This window comes from Nerophis lumbriciformis, linkage group LG07 (genome assembly GCF_033978685.3).
Source record: "Nerophis lumbriciformis linkage group LG07, RoL_Nlum_v2.1, whole genome shotgun sequence".
Taxonomy (NCBI): Eukaryota; Metazoa; Chordata; class Actinopteri; order Syngnathiformes; family Syngnathidae; genus Nerophis; species Nerophis lumbriciformis.
The window spans coordinates 54,603,087-54,625,117 of NC_084554.2; the positions used below are offsets into that span (position 1 = coordinate 54,603,087).

At 40.8% G+C, this 22,031-nt stretch overlaps 1 protein-coding gene across 1 annotated transcript in view; it reads right to left on the bottom strand.

Moving 5' to 3' along the window:
* cul2 (cullin 2) overlaps positions 1-22,031 on the bottom strand; it is an 87,787-nt gene that overhangs the window by 26,138 nt on the left and 39,618 nt on the right. The window contains exons 13-17 of the mRNA XM_061964867.1: positions 20,275-20,403; positions 20,045-20,131; positions 19,814-19,966; positions 14,852-14,929; positions 296-362 (exon numbers count right to left, since the gene is read on the bottom strand). Coding sequence (XP_061820851.1) covers positions 296-362; positions 14,852-14,929; positions 19,814-19,966; positions 20,045-20,131; positions 20,275-20,403 — 514 coding nt within the window. The remainder of the gene's footprint in view (positions 1-295; positions 363-14,851; positions 14,930-19,813; positions 19,967-20,044; positions 20,132-20,274; positions 20,404-22,031) is intronic.

The window sequence follows — 22,031 nt, forward strand, 5'->3', positions numbered from 1 at the left end:
TTCATTCAAAGGTTGACAGTTAATACATGTACTGGTATCAGCTGATCTCACTCATGGATCGGCAGTGTAAAACCCTGATCGCACCATACCAATACCTACTTTCTTACCCTAACTTGTTGCAGCTTCTCAGCTACTTGTTTACATCGATGTTGGTTACCAGGTGACTGAATGGTTATGTTGTGGTTTGTACAAACTAAGCAATAAATACCATTTCTCATTTCTGGTTATGAGAACCGCTGACTGAGGGAAATATTGAGAGTAAAAAAAAAAAAATGGTGCATGCATGTGAAGTTACCTGTGCAAAGGTAGTGCAGCCAGGTCAACTTCCTCCCACTGAAGTGCTGATTATAGAACAACTCAAACTGTAACGAAAGTGAAACTGATGTTAGTAAAGAGTCATGCTCCTTTGAAGTAGCAGTAGAGTGTAGAAACAAAGTTGACTATACAGGTAAAAGCCAGTAAATTAGAATATTTTGAAAAACTTGATTTATTTCAGTAATTGCATTCAAAAGGTGTAACTTGTACATTATATTTATTCATTGCACACAGACTGATGCATTCAAATGTTTATTTCATTTAATTTTGATGATTTGAAGTGGCAACAAATGAAAATCCAAAATTCCGTGTGTCACAAAATTAGAATATTACTTAAGGCTAATACAAAAAAGGGATTTTTAGAAATGTTGGCCAACTGAAAAGTATGAAAATGAAAAATATGAGCATGTACAATACTCAATACTTGGTTGGAGCTCCTTTTGCCTCAATTACTGCGTTAATGCGGCGTGGCATGGAGTCGATGAGTTTCTGGCACTGCTCAGGTGTTATGAGAGCCCAGGTTGCTCTGATAGTGGCCTTCAACTCTTCTGCGTTTTTGGGTCTGGCATTCTGCATCTTCCTTTTCACAATACCCCACAGATTTTCTATGGGGCTAAGGTCAGGGGAGTTGGCGGGCCAATTTAGAACAGAAATACCATGGTCCGTAAACCAGGCACGGGTAGATTTTGCGCTGTGTGCAGGCGCCAAGTCCTGTTGGAACTTGAAATCTCCATCTCCATAGAGCAGGTCAGCAGCAGGAAGCATGAAGTGCTCTAAAACTTGCTGGTAGACGGCTGCGTTGACCCTGGATCTCAGGAAACAGAGTGGACCGACACCAGCAGATGACATGGCACCCCAAACCATCACCCAACCATGCAAATTTTGCATTTCCTTTGGAAATCGAGGTCCCAGAGTCTGGAGGAAGACAGGAGAGGCACAGGATCCACGTTGCCTGAAGTCTAGTGTAAAGTTTCCACCATCAGTGATGGTTTGGGGTGCCATGTCATCTGCTGGTGTCGGTCCACTCTGTTTCCTGAGATCCAGGGTCAACGCAGCCGTCTACCAGCAAGTTTTAGAGCACTTCATGCTTCCTGCTGCTGACCTGCTCTATGGAGATGGAGATTTCAAGTTCCAACAGGACTTGGCGCCTGCACACAGCGCAAAATCTACCCGTGCCTGGTTTACGGACCATGGTATTTCTGTTCTAAATTGGCCCGCCAACTCCCCTGACCTTAGCCCCATAGAAAATCTGTGGGGTATTGTGAAAAAGGAAGATGCAGAATGCCAGACCCAAAAACGCAGAAGAGTTGAAGGCCACTATCAGAGCAACCTGGGCTCTCATAACACCTGAGCAGTGCCAGAAACTCATCGACTCCATGCCACGCCGCATTAACGCAGTAATTGAGGCAAAAGGAGCTCCAACCAAGTATTGAGTATTGTACATGCTCATATTTTTCATTTTCATACTTTTCAGTTGGCCAACATTTCTAAAAATCCCTTTTTTGTATTAGCCTTAAGTAATATTCTAATTTTGTGACACACGGAATTTTGGATTTTCATTTGTTGCCACTTCAAATCATCAAAATTAAATGAAATAAACATTTGAATGCATCAGTCTGTGTGCAATGAATAAATATAATGTACAAGTTACACCTTTTGAATGCAATTACTGAAATAAATCAAGTTTTTCAAAATATTCTAATTTACTGGCTTTTACCTGTATATGCTGAATTGTGTTTCATTCAACCATATTGTGTTTACAATCCACAAAGTAGGTAAAGACACAGTTCAAACGTCACAAAATGCCGCAAATTCAGTCAGCCATTTGGAATATTCCGCTCCGAATACCTTCTGCTATTTCCAAAGATTGACGCCACCGTAGTGACGCTTCGTCACTCTGACCATATTATTAGATCAGTCATACTGGAAATACGCAAACATTTGAAAGAGATGTGCTATTTCTCATTCACAATCTTTATATAAGACATGAATACACGTTTTTATTTGTTTTATGCATTTTAAGTCGTAAATAAAAACCTAAGTAAAAAGTCCGCTAACAATCATGGAGTCTATGGGGGCTCTGTATTTTATTGTTTATTGTTTATTGAATGGAACCCCATTAGCTGACGCTAGTGATGGGTTGATGAGGCGTCATGAAGCGTTTCGACACATTGCAAAACTGTATTGATACTGTGTCGATACTGTGTCACTAAATACTGACATCTGCTGGACATTAAAAATCCCTACAGGCAACCTATGGACCGACTCAACTGACACTGATTTGATGCCCTAGTACAGGGGTCACCAACCTTTTTGAAACCAAAAACTACTTCTTGGGTACTGATTAATGCGAAGGGCTACCAGTTTGATACACACTTAAATAAATAAATATATTGTCATTTGTAAGTTACACATAAGTGTGATTTAAACAAGAATAGCTAAATAAATACATTTATATACCGGTATATATATAAAAAAATGGGTATTTCTGTCTGTCATTCCGTCGTACATTTTTTTTTCCTTTTACGGAAGGTTTTTTGTAGAGAATAAATGATGAAAAAAACACTTAATTGAACGGTTTAAAAGAGGAGAAAACACGAAAAAAATTAAAATAAAATTTTGAAACATAGTTTATCTTCAATTTCGACTCTTTAAAATTCAAAATTCAACCGACAAAAAGAAGAGAAAAACTAGCTAATTTGAATCTTTTTGGAAAAATTAAAAAAAGAATTTATGGAACATTATTAGTCATTTTTCCTGATTAAGATAAATTTTAGAATTTTGATGACATGTTTTAAATTGGTTAAAATCCAATCTGCACTTTGTTAGAATATTTAACAAATTGGACCAAGCTATATTTCTAACAAAGACAAATCAGTATTTCTTCTAGATTTTCCAGAACAAAAATGTTTAAAAGAAATTCAAAATACTTTGAAATAAGATTTAAATTTGATTCTACAGATTTTCTAGATTTGCCAGAATAATTCTTTTGAATTTTAATCATAGTAAGTTTGAAGAAATATTTCACAAATATTCTTCGTCGAAAAACCAGAAGCTAAAATATTTATTATTCTTTACAATAAAAAATAAATAAATGTACTTGAACATTGATTTAAATTGTCAGAAAAGAAGAGGAAAAAATTTAAAAGGTAAAAAGGTATATTTGTTTAAAAATCCTAAAATCATTTTTAAGGTTGTATTTTTTCTCTAAAATTGTATATCTAAAAGTAATAAGAAGCAAAGTAAAAAATAAATGAATTTATTTAAACAAGTGAAGACCCATCCATCCATCCATTTTCTACCATTTATTCCAAGTCTTTAAAATATTTTTTGGATTTTCAAATACTATTTGAGTTTTGTCTCTTTTAGAATTAAAAATGTCGAGCAAAGCGAGACCAGCTTGCTAGTAAATAAATACAATTTAAAAAATAGAGGCAGCTCACTGGTAAGTGCTGCTCTTTGAGCTATTTTTAGAACAGGCCAGCGGGCGACTGATCTGGTCCTTACGGGCTACCTGGTGCCCGCGGGCACCGCGTTGGTGACCCCTGCCCTAGTATATACAATAATATAAACCAAGTCATTGTATTTCATTTAGGATTATTTCATATCTTCATTTAAATAAAAATATATTTTTATCTTTTTTAGATACAGTCAATAAATAACGTGAACATGTATCATAACATGGAAATCTAAGAGAACGTGTTGTGGATGATTGTGGACTGGGAATTTTTTTAATTAAATTTTTCTACACATTTTTATTAAAAAAAAAAAAAAAAAGTTTTTCCGACGTATTACATTTTAGACGATTTCTCTTAGTTATTATTTCTCCGGCTGTAGAAAAGACACGCTCACAGGGCACAGAGGAGGCGTCAGTGCGACACAGTTGGCGTATCGGTCACGTGACCAAAACAGCTCATGATCAGTCACGTGACTTTCTAAAACCGACACAGGGTTTTGCTCTATGAGCTCGACGCATGCGCCGATGCATCGGTGTTGCCGGACCCATCACTAGCTGACGCCAAGGCGACTGCTAGTCTTCCTGGGGTCCATATAGGAGCATACAAAATAAAAATACAAAGAATACATGCATTACCAAACATTACACAAAGGAAAAATACAACATAAGATAAAAAGCTAGTTAAAACCAGTATTAAAAATTCACATCATGTGGGCAGCATAGCTCAAATAGCAGCACTTACCAGTGTCGGAGGCAGATATTTACATACATCCGAATTTTAGTGTTACTTATTTTCTTTCATAGTCATATTTGAAAACAGCTCGTGTTTTCCATTTATTCTCTTTCTGTTTCTCTGCAAGTAAACTGTGTGTGTTAACCTTGAATTCTTTGGAATGTGTTTTGACTCGCATGTGTTTTGACTAGAGAGAGGAGAGAGGAGAGAGGGTTTTGGGGTCGGGAAGACAGACCATTTTGGCGGCGCGATAGAATGTTCTATGCTGGACTGGTCTCAAATGTACAGGTAAAAGCCAGTAAATTAGAATATTTTGAAAAACTTGATTTATTTCAGTAATTGCATTCAAAAGGTGTAACTTGTACATTATATTTATTCATTGCACACAGACTGATGCATTCAAATGTTTATTTCATTTAATTTTGATGATTTGAAGTGGCAACAAATGAAAATCCAAAATTCCGTGTGTCACAAAATTAGAATATTACTTAAGGCTAATACAAAAAAGGGATTTTTAGAAATGTTGGCCAACTGAAAAGTATGAAAATGAAAAATATGAGCATGTACAATACTCAATACTTGGTTGGAGCTCCTTTTGCCTCAATTACTGCGTTAATGCGGCGTGGCATGGAGTCGATGAGTTTCTGGCACTGCTCAGGTGTTATGAGAGCCCAGGTTGCTCTGATAGTGGCCTTCAACTCTTCTGCGTTTTTGGGTCTGGCATTCTGCATCTTCCTTTTCACAATACCCCACAGATTTTCTATGGGGCTAAGGTCAGGGGAGTTGGCGGGCCAATTTAGAACAGAAATACCATGGTCCGTAAACCAGGCACGGGTAGATTTTGCGCTGTGTGCAGGCGCCAAGTCCTGTTGGAACTTGAAATCTCCATCTCCATAGAGCAGGTCAGCAGCAGGAAGCATGAAGTGCTCTAAAACTTGCTGGTAGACGGCTGCGTTGACCCTGGATCTCAGGAAACAGAGTGGACCGACACCAGCAGATGACATGGCACCCCAAACCATCACTGATTGTGGAAACTTTACACTAGACTTCAGGCAACGTGGATCCTGTGCCTCTCCTGTCTTCCTCCAGACTCTGGGACCTCGATTTCCAAAGGAAATGCAAAATTTGCTTTCGTCAGAAAACATGACTTTGGACCACTCAGCAGCAGTCCAGCTGGTGTCGGTCCACTCTGTTTCCTGAGATCCAGGGTCAACGCAGCCGTCTACCAGCAAGTTTTAGAGCACTTCATGCTTCCTGCTGCTGACCTGCTCTATGGAGATGGAGATTTCAAGTTCCAACAGGACTTGGCGCCTGCACACAGCGCAAAATCTACCCGTGCCTGGTTTACGGACCATGGTATTTCTGTTCTAAATTGGCCCGCCAACTCCCCTGACCTTAGCCCCATAGAAAATCTGTGAAAAGGAAGATGCAGAATGCCAGACCCAAAAACGCAGAAGAGTTGAAGGCCACTATCAGAGCAACCTGGGCTCTCATAACACCTGAGCAGTGCCAGAAACTCATCGACTCCATGCCACGCCGCATTAACGCAGTAATTGAGGCAAAAGGAGCTCCAACCAAGTATTGAGTATTGTACATGCTCATATTTTTCATTTTCATACTTTTCAGTTGGCCAACATTTCTAAAAATCCCTTTTTTGTATTAGCCTTACACAATATTCTAATCTTGTGACACACGGAATTTTGGATTTTCATTTGTTGCCACTTCAAATCATCAAAATTAAATGAAATAAACATTTGAATGCATCAGTCTGTGTGCAATGAATAAATATAATGTACAAGTTACACCTTTTGAATGCAATTACTGAAATAAATCAAGTTTTTCAAAATATTCTAATTTACTGGCTTTTACCTGTATATCTGCAAAGCTTTGCCAATATATTACAAAATACCTATTCTGTCTCTGGTGGTTTTTCAACTCAGCTTTAAGTGTCAGAAAGAGCTTGGGAGCGACTTGTGACTTGAATTCCCTGGGAGGAACAACTGGTCCAAAACGCAACACCAGTGAGCTGCCTCTATTTTTTTTAAATTGTATTTATTTACTAGCAAGCTGGTCTCGCTTTGCTGGACATTTTTTAATTCTAAGAGAGACAAAACTCAAATAGAATTTGAAAATCCAAGAAAATATTTGAAAGATTTGGTCTTCACTAACTGACAAAGAAACAGATAACAGATTTGGTGTCCAGTTCAAAGTGTGACATGATTTATTTAAAAATTTAAGAGTTGACTTTTGTATTTTACATGAGTTATTATTTGTACAAACATGGTGCAAAGTAATTCATGATTTGTTAAAAAATGTCAGTGGCTAGTGTCGGAGGCAGATATTTACATATATCTGAATAGGCAGCAGACAGGTACCGACAGGCCAAGCGGTGTGCGGCTTCAGCGGTCGCGGAGGCAAAAACTCGGACATGGGAGGAGTTCGGGGAGGCCATGGAAAAAGACTTCCGGACGGCTTCGAAGCAATTCTGGACCACCATCCGCCGCCTCAGGAAGGGGAAGCAGTGCAGTGTCAACACCGTGTATGGTGGGGATGGTGTTCTGCTGACCTCGACTGCGGATGTTGTGGATCGGTGGAGAGAATACTTCGAAGACCTCCTCAATCCTACCAGCACGTCTTCCTATGAGGAAGCAGGGCCTGGGGAATCTGTGGTGGGCTCTCCTATTTCTGGGGCTGAGGTTGCCGAGGTAGTTAAAAAGCTCCTCGGTGGCAAGGCCCCGGGGGTGGATGAGATCCGCCCGGAGTTCCTTAAGGCTCTGGATGTTGTGGGGCTGTCTTGGTTGACAAGACTCTGCAACATCGCGTGGACATCGGGGGCGGTACCTCTGGATTGGCAGACCGGGGTGGTGGTTCCTCTCTTTAAGAAGGGGAACCGGAGGGTGTGTTCCAACTATCGTGGGATCACACTCCTCAGCCTTCCCGGTAAGGTCTATTCAGGTGTACTGGAGAGGAGGCTACGCCGGATAGTCGAACCTCGGATTCAGGAGGAACAGTGTGGTTTTCGTCCTGGTCGTGGAACTGTGGACCAGCTCTATACTCTCGGCAGGGTCCTTGAGGGTGCATGGGAGTTTGCCCAACCAGTCTACATGTGCTTTGTGGACTTGGAGAAGGCATTCAACCGTGTACCCCGGGAAGTCCTGTGGGGAGTGCTCAGAGAGTATGGGGTAACGGACTGTCTTATTGTGGCAGTTCGCTCCCTGTATAATCAGTGCCAGAGCTTGGTCTGCATTGCCGGCAGTAAGTCGGACACGTTTCCAGTGAGAGTTGAACTCCGCCAAGGCTGCCCTTTGTCACCGATTCTGTTCATAACCTTTATGGACAGAATTTCTAGACGCAGTCAGGGCGTTGAGGGGATCTGGTTTGGTGGCTGCAGGATTAGGTCTCTGCTATTTAAAGATGATGTGGTCCTGATGGCTTCCTCTGGCCAAGATCTTCAGCTCTCGCTGGATCGGTTCGCAGCCGAGTGTGAAGTGACTGGGATGGGAATCAGCACCTCCAAGTCCGAGTCCATGGTTCTCTCCCGGAAAAGGGTGGAGTGCCATCTCCGGGTTGGGGAGGAGATCTTGCCACAAGTGGAGGAGTTCAAGTACCTCGGAGTCTTGTTCACGAGTGAGGGAAGAGTGGATCGTGAGATCGACAGGCGGATCGGTGCGGCATCTTCAGTAATGCGGACGCTGTATCGATCCGTTGTGGTGAAGAAGGAGCTGAGCCGGAAGGCAAAGCTCTCGATTTACCGGTCGATCTACGTTCCCATCCTCACCTATGGTCATGAGCTTTGGGTCATGACCGAAAGGACAAGATCACGGGTACAAGCGGCCGAAATGAGTTTCCTCCGCCGAGTGGCGGGGCTCTCCCTTAGAGATAGGGTGAGAAGCTCTGTCATTCGGGGGGAGCTCAAAGTAAAGCCGCTGCTCCTCCACATCGAGAGGAGCCAGATGAGGTGGTTTGGGCATCTGGTCAGGATGCCACCCGAACGCCTCCCTAGGAAGGTGTTTCGGGCACGTCCGACCGGTAGGAGGCCACGGGGAAGACCCAGGACACGCTGGGAAGACTATCTCTCCCGGCTGGCCTGGGAACGCCTCGGGATCCCCCGGGAGGAGCTGGACGAAGTGGCTGGGGAGAGGGAAGTCTGGGCTTCCCTGCTTAAGCTGCTGCCCCCGCGACCCGACCTCGGATAAGCGGAAGAAGATGGATGGATGGATGGATGAATTTAAGTTGTACTTCTTTCATTTCTTAGTCATATTTGAACACAGCTCGTGTTTTCCATTTATTCTCTTGATGCTCTGTCAGCAAGTATACTATGTGTGTAAACCTTGAGTTCTTTGGAATGTGTTTAGACTAGCATTTTGTTATGTCTACAGAGATGGGACGAGAGAGAGGGTGGTGGGATCGGGAAGAGAGACCATTTTGGGGAGGCGCGATAGAATGTTCTAGGGTTAGACTGGTCTCAATCAAAATGTATATTGGCAAAGCTTTGAGAATATACAACAAAATACCTATTCTGTCTCTGGTGGTTTTTCAACTCAGCTTTAAGTGTCGGAAAGAACTTGGGAGCGAATTGTGACTTGAATTCCCTGGGAGGAACAACTGGTCCAAAACGCAACACTAGCTAGTTAAAATGGGATATTGTGATTTCACAAGACTGTCTTAGAAGTCATCATTTGAAAATGTTCTATTTGAAAAATGTGCACTTAGAGAAAATATAAAAATAAAGTGTTGCATATTGATATTTATCTGTTTCTATATATATTTATTGTGAGAAATCATTAAGATGATCAGTGTTTCCACAAAGATAAATATCATTAATTATTAATAATAACATAGAATTAAAGGTAAATTGAGCACATTGGCTATTTCTGGCAATTTATTTAAGTGTGTATCAAACTGGTAGCGCTTCGCATTAATCAGTACCCAAGAAGTAGCTCTTGGTTTCAAAAAGGTTGGTGACCCCTGTTCTAACATGATAGTTGTAAAGAACATAAGGAGACTACAATGCATCTTTTGTTCAACAGACAACCAGGACAGGCGTGAATGCATAAATGAAATATTAGTGCGCAAAGAACATTTAAGTAGCAGTCTAGCCGCTCTGTTCTGAACAAGTTGCAGTTTGTTCAGGTCAGACTTAGTCGTAGCGGACCATATTATAGGACCGTAAGAAGATGAGAGAAAAGCAAGGACTGTATGACTTGAGGCATTGTTGAGGATGTCAAGAAGGTGGAGCACTTCCTGACCATGGCTAAACCTCTTCCCATTTTCATTGAAATACCATCAACATGATGGGACCACGACAGTTGACTGTCTAATAGCTTCCTTACCAATCTAATAACTTCCTTACCATGGCTAAACCTCTTCCCATTTTCATTGAAATACCATCAACATGATGGGACCACGACAGTTGACTGTCTAATAGCTTCCTTACCAATCTAATAACTTCCTTACCATGGCTAAACCTCTTCCCATTTTCATTGAAATACCATCAACATGATGGGACCACGACAGTTGACTGTCTAATAGCTTCCTTACCAATCTAATAACTTCCTTACCATGGCTAAACCTCTTCCCATTTTCATTGAAATACCATCAACATGATGGGACCATGACAGTTGACTGTCTAATAGCTTCCTTACCAATCTAATAACTTCCTTACCATGGCTAAACCTCTTCCCATTTTCATTGAAATACCAACAACATGATGGGACCACGACAGTTGACTGTCTATTAGCTTCCTTACCAATCTAATAACTTCCTTACCATGGCTAAACCTCTTCCCATTTTCATTGAAATACCATCAACATGATGGGACCACGACAGTTGACTGTCTAATAGCTTCCTTACCAATCTAATAACTTCCTTACCATGGCTAAACCTCTTCCCATTTTCATTGAAATACCATCAACATGATGGGACCACAACAGTTGACTGTCTAATAGCTTCCTTACCAATCTAATAACTTCCTTACCATGGCTAAACCTCTTCCCATTTTCATTGAAATACCATCAACATGATGGGACCACGACAGTTGACTGTCTAATAGCTTCCTTACCAATCTAATAACTTCCTTACCATGGCTAAACCTCTTCCCATTTTCATTGAAATACCAACAACATGATGGGATCACGACAGTTGACTGTCTAATAGCTTCCTTACCAATCTAATAACTTCCTTACCATGGCTAAACCTCTTCCCATTTTCATTGAAATACCATCAACATGATGGGACCACAACAGTTGACTGTCTAATAGCTTCCTTACCAATCTAATAACTTCCTTACCATGGCTAAACCTCTTCCCATTTTCATTGAAATACCATCAACATGATGGGACCACGACAGTTGACTGTCTAATAGCTTCCTTACCAATCTAATAACTTCCTGACCATGGCTAAACCTCTTCCAATTTTCATTGAAATACCATCAACATGATGGGACCACGACAGTTGACTGTCTAATAGCTTCCTTACCAATCTAATAACTTCCTTACCATGGCTAAACCTCTTCCCATTTTCATTGAAATACCATCAACATGATGGGACCACGACAGTTGACTGTCTAATAGCTTCCTTACCAATCTAATAACTTCCTGACCATGGCTAAACCTCTTCCCATTTTCATTGAAATACCATCAACATGATGGGACCACGACAGTTGACTGTCTAATAGCTTCCTTACCAATCTAATAACTTCCTTACCATGGCTAAACCTCTTCCCATTTTCATTGAAATACCATCAACATGATGGGACCATGACAGTTGACTGTCTAATAGCTTCCTTACCAATCTAATAACTTCCTTACCATGGCTAAACCTCTTCCCATTTTTATTGAAATACCATCAACATGATGGGACCATGACAGTTGACTGTCTAATAGCTTCCTTACCAATCTAATAAATTCCTTACCATGGCTAAACCTCTTCCCATTTTCATTGAAATACCATCAACATGATGGGACCACGACAGTTGACTGTCTAATAGCTTCCTTACCAATCTAATAACTTCCTTACCATGGCTAAACCTCTTCCCATTTTCATTGAAATACCAACAACATGATGGGACCACGACAGTTGACTGTCTAATAGCTTCCTTACCAATCTAATAACTTCCTTACCATGGCTAAACCTCTTCCCATTTTCATTGAAATACCAACAACATGATGGGACCACGACAGTTGACTGTCTAATAGCTTCCTTACCAATCTAATAACTTCCTTACCATGGCTAAACCTCTTCCCATTTTCATTGAAATACCATCAACATGATGGGACCACGACAGTTGACTGTCTAATAGCTTCCTTACCAATCTAATAACTTCCTTACCATGGCTAAACCTCTTCCCATTTTCATTGAAATACCATCAACATGATGGGACCACGACAGTTGACTGTCTAATAGCTTCCTTACCAATCTAATAACTTCCTTACCATGGCTAAACCTCTTCCCATTTTCATTGAAATACCATCAACATGATGGGACCACGACAGTTGACTGTCTAATAGCTTCCTTACCAATCTAATAACTTCCTTACCATGGTTAAACCTCTTCCCATTTTCATTGAAATACCATCAACATGATGGGACCACGACAGTTGACTGTCTAATAGCTTCCTTACCAATCTAATAACTTCCTGACCATGGCTAAACCTCTTCCCATTTTCATTGAAATACCATCAACATGATGGGACCACGACAGTTGACTGTCTAATAGCTTCCTTACCAATCTAATAACTTCCTGACCATGGCTAAACCTCTTCCCATTTTCATTGAAATACCATCAACATGATGGGACCACGACAGTTGACTGTCTAATAGCTTCCTTACCAATCTAATAACTTCCTGACCATGGCTAAACCTCTTCCCATTTTCATTGAAATACCATCAACATGATGGGACCACGACCGTTGACTGTCTAATAGCTTCCTTACCAATCTAATAACTTCCTGACCATGGCTAAACCTCTTCCCATTTTCATTGAAATACCATCAACATGATGGGACCACGACAGTTGACTGTCTAATAGCTTCCTTACCAATCTAATAACTTCCTGACCATGGCTAAACCTCTTCCCATTTTCATTGAAATACCATCAACATGATGGGACCACGACAGTTGACTGTCTAATAGCTTCCTTACCAATCTAATAACTTCCTGACCATGGCTAAACCTCTTCCCATTTTCATTGAAATACCATCAACATGATGGGACCACGACAGTTGACTGTCTAATAGCTTCCTTACCAATCTAATAACTTTCTTACCATGGCTAAACCTCTTCCCATTTTCATTGAAATACCATCAACATGATGGGACCACGACAGTTGACTGTCTAATAGATTCCTTACCAATCTAATAACTTCCTTACCATGGCTAAACCTCTTCCCATTTTCATTGAAATACCATCAACATGATGGGACCATGACAGTTGACTGTCTAATAGCACACCAAGTAGTTTTGCTTTTTTGACCTGCTCTATACGTATGTCTGACATTGAAATATGAAGCTGAGGGTCATCAACAAGCATATGCCTGGATCCAAAAATAATTATTTTTGTTTTGTCAATATTCACAACAAGTTTACTATCATTTACCCAGCGGGACACTCTCTCCAGGTTCTGATTGAAGTTATTTTCTAGGTCATTTAAGGTCGAGGCAGTACTGTACATCTGCATACGTCACCATATTGGTGTTTGTTCTAACACAGGGAAGATCATTAGTAAAAATAACAAAAAGTAAAGGACCTAAGCAGCTTCCTTGAGGCACGCCGCAGATAAGCTACCATTAAAACACTCCCTGTGATCTTCCTGATAGATAGCTCAACATCCAAGAAAGTGACATACTATTAAAACCATATTTTCTCAGTTTGGAGATCATTATGTTGTGATCTACGACATCGTATGCCGCACTAAAGTCAATCAGGACAGTACCAACCATCTTCTTGACATCCATTTGTGACAGCCAGTCATCAGTCAGCTGAGCTAGAGCAGTAGATGTTGAGTGACCTTGCCTATAAGCATGATGGGAACACTACATCCGTTGCCATGACAATATTTTGCCCACAAAAACTATCTAAATAACCAACCTAACCCTGCAAACAATACTCTATTAACATCTCGTGACCTGAATATTAACCAAAATATTAGTAATGTTGTTATTGTAAGCGCTAACACAGACAAAGTACTTTTAGCATTGACGTCCGTAAACCAGGCACGGGTAGATTTTGCGCTGTGTGCAGGCGCCAGGTCCTGTTGGAACTTGAAATCTCCATCTCCATAGAGCAGGTCAGCAGCAGGAAGCATGAAGTGCTCTAAAACTTGCTGGTAGACGGCTGCGTTGACCCTGGATCTCAGGAAACAGAGTGGACCGACACCAGCAGATGACATGGCACCCCAAACCATCACTGATGGTGGAAACTTTACACTAGACTTCAGGCAACGTGGATCCTGTGCCTCTCCTGTCTTCCTCCAGACTCTGGGACCTTGATTTCCAAAGGAAATGCAAAATTTGCATGGTTGGGTGATGGTTTGGGGTGCCATGTCATCTGCTGGTGTCGGTCCACTCTGTTTCCTGAGATCCAGGGTCAACGCAGCCGTCTACCAGCAAGTTTTAGAGCACTTCATGCTTCCTGCTGCTGACCTGCTCTATGGAGATGGAGATTTCAAGTTCCAACAGGACCTGGCGCCTGCACACAGCGCAAAATCTACCCGTGCCTGGTTTACGGACCATGGTATTTCTGTTCTAAATTGGCCCGCCAACTCCCCTGACCTTAGCCCCATAGAAAATCTGTGGGGTATTGTGAAAAGGAAGATGCAGAATGCCAGACCCAAAAACGCAGAAGAGTTGAAGGCCACTATCAGAGCAACCTGGGCTCTCATAACACCTGAGCAGTGCCAGAAACTCATCGACTCCATGCCACGCCGCATTAACGCAGTAATTGAGGCAAAAGGAGCTCCAACCAAGTATTGAGTATTGTACATGCTCATATTTTTCATTTTCATACTTTTCAGTTGGCCAACATTTCTAAAAATCCCTTTTTTGTATTAGCCTTACACAATATTCTAATTTTGTGACACACGGAATTTTGGATTTTCATTTGTTGCCACTTCAAATCATCGAAATTAAATGAAATAAACATTTGAATGCATCAGTCTGTGTGCAATGAATAAATATAATGTACAAGTTACACCTTTTGAATGCAATTACTGAAATAAATCAAGTTTTTCAAAATATTCTAATTTACTGGCTTTTACCTGTATATATATGATAATTGCTACAATATAAAGGCAACTTGTGCTCCCACTCTACTGCTACTTTAAAGTAGTTGCTCAATTGAACCACCTCACCATCTGCACACTCTTCTCCAGCTCTTGTGGGATGGCAAACGTGGAGGAGGGGACTTGTGTGAGTGGCCACGCTCCAGCCTGCAAACATATACAGTAGCATTTATTCCAGTCATTCTCAAAACCGTGCTACGTGCACCGCTACTGGTACCATCTAGTGCAGAGGTGTCAAACTGGTTTTCTCTGAGGGCAACATGGCAGTCATGGCTGCCCTCAGAGGGCCACTTGTAACAGTGAGTAATAAATCAATATAAATGTATAAGGATTCGCCTCGTGATATTATTATGGAATTGCACATGCATTTGATCATAATATCATTTTGTTGCCTTCTCTGTAGACAGGCAGCTCAGTTATTTTAACGTATTTTAACGTCCCGTATTTTTCGGATTATAAATCGCAGTTTTTTTCATAGTTTGTCTGGAGCAATTTATGTGTGAAAATATTAACACATTACCTTAAAATATCAAATAATATTATTCATCTCATTCACGCAAGAGACTATAGGCGTATATCAACAATCACACACACGTCAACCAATACAAATTTGGCGGGAGCGGGTCATGGCAGAAGTGCATTGTGGGAAAAAAAGATGCTACCCGCTCCTTCCGTACCTATGAAAATTGATCATTTCAACATTGGCGGTAACTTATAAAAACTGAGAAGTGCGACTTATACTCTAGTGCAGGGGTGCTCACACTTTTTCTGCAGGCGAGCTACTTCTCAATTGATCAAGTCGTGGGGATCTACCTCATTCATATATATAATTTATATTTACTTATTTATGAAATATATGTTTTTGTTAACAAGTTAAAGGTGTTTAATGATAATGCAAGCATGTTTAACACATATAGTTAATATTGTTAATACATTAAAGGTGTTTAATGATAATACAAGTATGTTTAATACATATAGTTAATATTGTTAACAAGTTAAAGGTGTTTAAAGATAATGCAAGCATGTTTAACACAAATAGTTAATATTGTTAACAACTAAGGTGGTTAAAGATAAAACAAGCATGTTTAACACATATAGTTAATATTGTTAACAAGTTAAAGGTGGTTAAAGATAATACAAGCATGTTTAACACATATAGTTAATATTGTTAACAACTTAAAGGTGGTTAAAGATAATACAAGCATGTTTAACACATATAGTTAATATTGTTAACAACTTAAAGGTGGTTAAAGATAATACAAGCATGTTTAACACATATACGGTAGTTAATATTGTTAACAACTTAAAGGTGGTTAAAGATAATACAAGCATGTTTAACACATATAGTTAATATTGTTAACAAGTTAAAGGTGTTTAAAGATAATGCAAGCATGTTTAACACATATAGTTAATATTGTTAACAAGTTAAAGGTGGTTAAAAATAATAAAAGCATGTTTAACACAAATAGTTAATATTGTTAACAACTAAGGTGGTTAAAGATAAAACAAGCATGTTTAACACAAATAGTTAATATTGTTAACAACTAAGGTGGTTAAAGATAAAACAAGCATGTTTAACACATATAGTTAATATTGTTAACAACTTAAAGGTGGTTAAAGATAATACAAGCATGTTTAACACATATAGTTAATATTGTTAACAACTTAAAGGTGGTTAAAGATAATACAAGCATGTTTAACACATATAGTTAATATTGTTAACAACTTAAAGGTGGTTAAAGATAATACAAGCATGTTTAACACATATAGTTAATATTGTTAACAAGTTAAAGGTGGTTAAAGATAATACAAGCATGTTTAACACATATAGATTCCTTTCTTTCATGAAGACAAGAATATAAGTTGGTGTATTACCTGATTGTGATGACTTGCATTGATTGGAATCAGACAGTGGTGATGATAACGTCCGCATTTTCGAATGGAGGAGAAAAAAAGTCCTCCTTTCTGTCCAATACCACATGAAAGTGGTTGGTTTTTGGCATCTTATTTGTCCAGCTTCCGTACTCCTTTGTATACACTTTACAGGAAATACATTGTCGGCAAACTCCGTAGCTTGCTAGCTTGTGCACGCCAGCTTTCTGAGACTCTTATTTTGGTAGCGCAGGCAGGATGAAGCAGAGCTTTTATTGTGCAACTGTGCAGTCGGTCTTTGGAGTTTTGACGACAGGTACGGCGCCAGAGTCTGTTGAAATAAAGTGTTTCTCGCCTTCCAGTCGGTCATTTTAATGAGCTGGCAGCAGCCGGCGTCATCTCAGAAGACCCTCGGGTGCCGTGAATGTCAATCAAGTGACGAAAGTGACGTCATAGTGAAGATTTATGATCGCTCATTTTTAGGACTATTTTTTTAATGCCTGGCTGGTGATCGACTGACACACCCTCCGAGATCGACCGGTAGATCGCGATCGACGTAATGAGCACCCCTGCTCTAGTGCAACTTATATATGTTTTTTTCCCCTTCTTTATTATGCATTTTCGGCCGGTGCGATTTATACTCCCGGGCGATTTATAACCCGAAAAATACGGTAACCCATCATTTCAACGTATAATTTACGGTGTTTTTTTTTACAGCAAATTTGAAGTTAACGTTAAAATTCTGGCGACTGAGAGGCCATTTATTCATATATACAGTTGTTGTTGTTTCATGGTGAATTATTGTACATGGAAAAATGGTACAACTGTTTTTTACGACAGAATTCAGGCAGCAGAGCAGACAGTTTGGATTTTTTTTTTTTTTACTTGTCATTTTTACAGTGTACAATTAAATGGATAACTCACTTTAAAATTATAAGTCAATCAGATATTTATTTTATTTTAAAAAGTGTAATGTATGATAATATTCCATCCATCCATCCATCTTCTTCCGCTTATCCGAGGTCGGGTCGCGGGGGCAGCAGCCTAAGCAGGGAAGCCCAGACTTCCCTCTCCCCAGCCACTTCATCCAGCTCCTCCCGGGGGATCCCGAGGCGTTCCCAGGCCAGCCGGGAGACATAGTCTTCCCAACGTGTCCTGGGTCTTCCTCGTGGCCTCCTACCGGTTGGACGTGCCCTAAACACCTCCCTAGGGAGGCGTTCGGGTGGCATCCTGACCAGATGCCCGAACCACCTCATCTGGCTCCTCTCAATGTGGAGGAGCAGCGGCTTTACTTTGAGCTCCCCCCGGATGGCAGAGCTTCTCACCCTATCTCTAAGGGAGAGCCCCGCCACCCGGCGGAGGAAACTCATTTCGGCCGCTTGTACCCGTGATCTTGTCCTTTCGGTCATAACCCAAAGCTCATGACTATAGGTGAGGATGGGAACGTAGATCGACCGGTAAATTGAGTGCTTTGCCTTCCGGCTCAGCTCCTTCTTCACCACAACGGATCGATACAGCGTCCACATTACTGAAGATGCCGCACCGATCCGCCTGTCGATCTCACCATCCACTCTTCCCTCACTCGTGAACAAGACTCCGAGGTACTTGAACTCCTCCACTTGGGGCAGGGTCTCCTCCCCAACCCGAAGATGGCATTCCACCCTTTTCCGGGCGAGAACCATGGACTCGGACTTGGAGGTGCTGATTCTCATCCCAGTCGCTTCACACTCGGCTGCGAACCGATCCAGCGAGAGCTGAAGATCCTGACCAGATGAAGCCATCAGGACCACATCATCTGCAAAAAGCAGAGACCTAATCCTGCAGCTACCAAACCGGATCCCCTCAACGCCTTGACTGCGCCTAGAAATTCTGTCCATAAAAGTTATGAACAGAATGGGTGACAAAGGGCAGCCTTGGCGGAGTCCAACCCTCACCGGAAACGTGTCCGACTTACTGCCGGCAATGCGGACCAAGCTCTGGCACTGATCATACAGGGAGCGGACTGCCACAATCAGACACTCCGATACCCCATACTCTCTGAGCACTCCCCACAGGACTTCCCGAGGGACACGGTCGAATGCCTTCTCCAAGTCCACAAAGCACATGTAGACTGGTTGGGCAAACTCCCATGCACCCTCAAGGACCCTGCCGAGAGTATAGAGCTGGTCCACAGTTCCACGACCAGGACGAAAACCACACTGTTCCTCCTGAATCCGAGGTTCGACTATCCGGCGTAGCCTCCTCTCCAGTACACCTGAATAGACCTTACCGGGAAGGCTGAGGAGTGTGATCCCACGATAGTTAGAACACACCCTCCGGTTCCCCTTCTTAAAGAGAGGAACCACCACCCCGGTCTGCCAATCCAGAGGTACCGCCCCCGATGTCCACGCGATGCTGCAGAGTCTTGTCAACCAAGACAGCCCCACAGCATCCAGAGCCTTAAGGAACTCCGGCCTTGCCACCGAGGAGCTTTTTAACAACCTCAGCAACCTCAGCCCCAGAAATAGAAGAGCCCACCACAGATTCCCCAGGCACTGCTTCCTCATAGGAAGACGTGTTGGTGGGATTGAGGAGGTCTTCGAAGTATTCCCTCCACCGATCCACAACATCCGCAGTCGAGGTCAGCAGAACACCATCCTCACCATACACGGTGTTGACAGTGCACCGCTTCCCCTTCCTGAGGCGGCGGATGGTGGTCCAGAATCTGCTATGGGCTCACCACCCATAGCAGGGGCCATAGAGGTCGGGTGCAGTGTGAGCTGGGCGGAAGCCGACGGCAGGGCACTTGGCGGTCCGATCCTCGGCTACAGAAGCTAGCTCTTGGGACGTGGAACGAAGGAAAACATTTAATTAAAAAAAAAAGATAATGTACTCGACTTTTGCGCGCCAGATCTGGCCCCCTGGTCCTTGAGTTTGACACATATGATCAAGTGGTACAGAGTTTTAGTTTCCTATATTTAAACACAGTGTCAGTGTTCAAACTTTGTGGCCAAAAATATGAAATATACCTGTTATATAAAACATCTGCTTAGTTTTTAATGAATACTTAGGCCTACTGCGCAACTGCACTTTAATGTTGATGACTTGAAGAGTGTTTTCTGAGGTGGTACAAGTGTGAGAACCACTGGTGAGTACAGTAAACGGGATCTCCCTCCTCACCTGTAATACGTATATCTGGAAGTTGATACCCAGGTCCACCACGGTCTCCTGAGTCTTGATGAAATTGTTGAACTTGTTGATGAGGTCGGCGCTTACGCTCATGTCTGTGTACATTCTGTGGAGCTTGCTCGTGAATTCATAGCCACACGCTTGCTGCGGGAATTCAGGAGTTGGCTCATTAACGGGGGTAAATACAGCAGGCTATTTAAAAAGGGACAAATCAGGATGTACCTTTAGTTTGTTGATCATGGCTTCTTCTGAGTCCATGGACAAAGATAACCCATGTATTAGTCGCTTTGCTAGCATTCTGGCATAAAACTGGAAAAGGGACAAAAGAACTTCTGAAGAGGCTAATAATAGACATTCAACTATATTTTTATCACTACTTCAAGCTTAAAGTCAAGGATACAAACAAGTGTCAGGGGAATAGAGTGGCAAGAAGATGACGCCTCAGTTTGTACCTTTTGAAAGATGTCTTTGTCGTCTATGTACTTAAACACGGTAATGAAGCTGGTCAGCTTGTCCTCCACCTCGTTCTCCGTCATTCCCTTTGCGGACTTCTTCAGCAGATTGTCACAGTACTTGGCCAGCTGCACAGACACCAGGAGACAAGTGACTACCAAACTTTATAATACACACCAGGGGTGTCCAGAGAGGACATTGTCATCCAACAGTCTCCAAAACACCAGGCATTAAAAAAATAGTCCTAAAAATGAGCGATCATAAATCTTCACTATGACGTCACTTTCGTCACTTGATTGACATTCACGGCACCCGAGGGTCTTCTGAGATGACGCTGGCTGCTGCCAGCTCATTACAATTACCGACTGGAAGGCGAGAAACACTTTATTTCAACAGACTCTGGCGCCGTACCTGTCGTCAAAACTCCAAAGACCGACTGCACAGTTGCACAATAAAAGCTCTGCTTCATCCTGCCTGCGCTACCAAAATAAGAGTCTCAGAAAGCTGGCGTGCACAAGCTCGCAAGCTACGGAGTTTGCCGACAATGTATTTCTTGTAAAGTGTATACAAAGGAGTACGGAAGCTGGATAAATAAGATGCCAAAAACCAACCACTTTCATGTGGTATTGGACAGAAAGGAGGACTTTTTTTCCTCCTCCATTCGAAAATGCGGACCTTATCAGCACTACTGTCTGATTCCAATCAATGCAAGTCATCAGAATCAGGTAATACACCAACTTATATTCTTGTCTTCATGAAAGAAAGGATTCTATATGTGTTAAACATGCTTGTATTATCTTTAAACACCTTTAACGTGTTAACAATATTAACTATATGTGTTAAACATGCTTGTATTATCTTTAAACACCTTTAACTTGTTAACAATATTAATTATATGTGTTAAACATGCTTGTATTATCTTTAAACACCTTTAACTTATTACCAATATTAACTATAAGCGTTAAACATGCTTGTATTATCTTTAAATACCTTTAACTTGTTAACAATATTAACTATGTGTTAAACATTCTTGTATTATAATTAAACACCTTTAACTTGTTAACAATATTAACTATATGTGTTAAACATGCTTGTATTATCTTTAAACACCTTTAACTTAACAATATTAATTATATGTGTTAAACATGCTTGTATTATCTTTAAACACCTTTAACTTATTACCAATATTAACTATAAGCGTTAAACATGCTTGTATTATCTTTAAATACCTTTAACTTGTTAACAATATTAACTATGTGTTAAACATTCTTGTATTATCATTAAACACCTTTAATTTATTAACAATATTAACTATATGTGTTAAACATGCTTGCATTATCTTTAAACATCTTTAACTTGTTAACAATATTAACTATATGTGTTAAACATGCTTGCGTTATCTTTAAACACCTTTAACGTATTAACAATATTAACTATATGTGTTAAACATGCTTGCATTATCATTAAACATCTTTAACTTGTTAACAATATTAACTATATGTGTTAAACATACTTGTATTTTCATTAAACACCTTTAATGTATTAACAATATTAACTATGTGTGTTAAACATGCTTGTATTATCTTTAAACACCTTTAAGTTGTTAAACAATATTAACTATATGTGTTAAACATGCTTGTATTATCTTTAAACACCTTTAACTTGTTAACAATATTAACTATATGTGTTAAACATGCTTGTATTATCATTAAACACCTTTAATTTATTAACAATATTAACTATATGTGTTAAACAT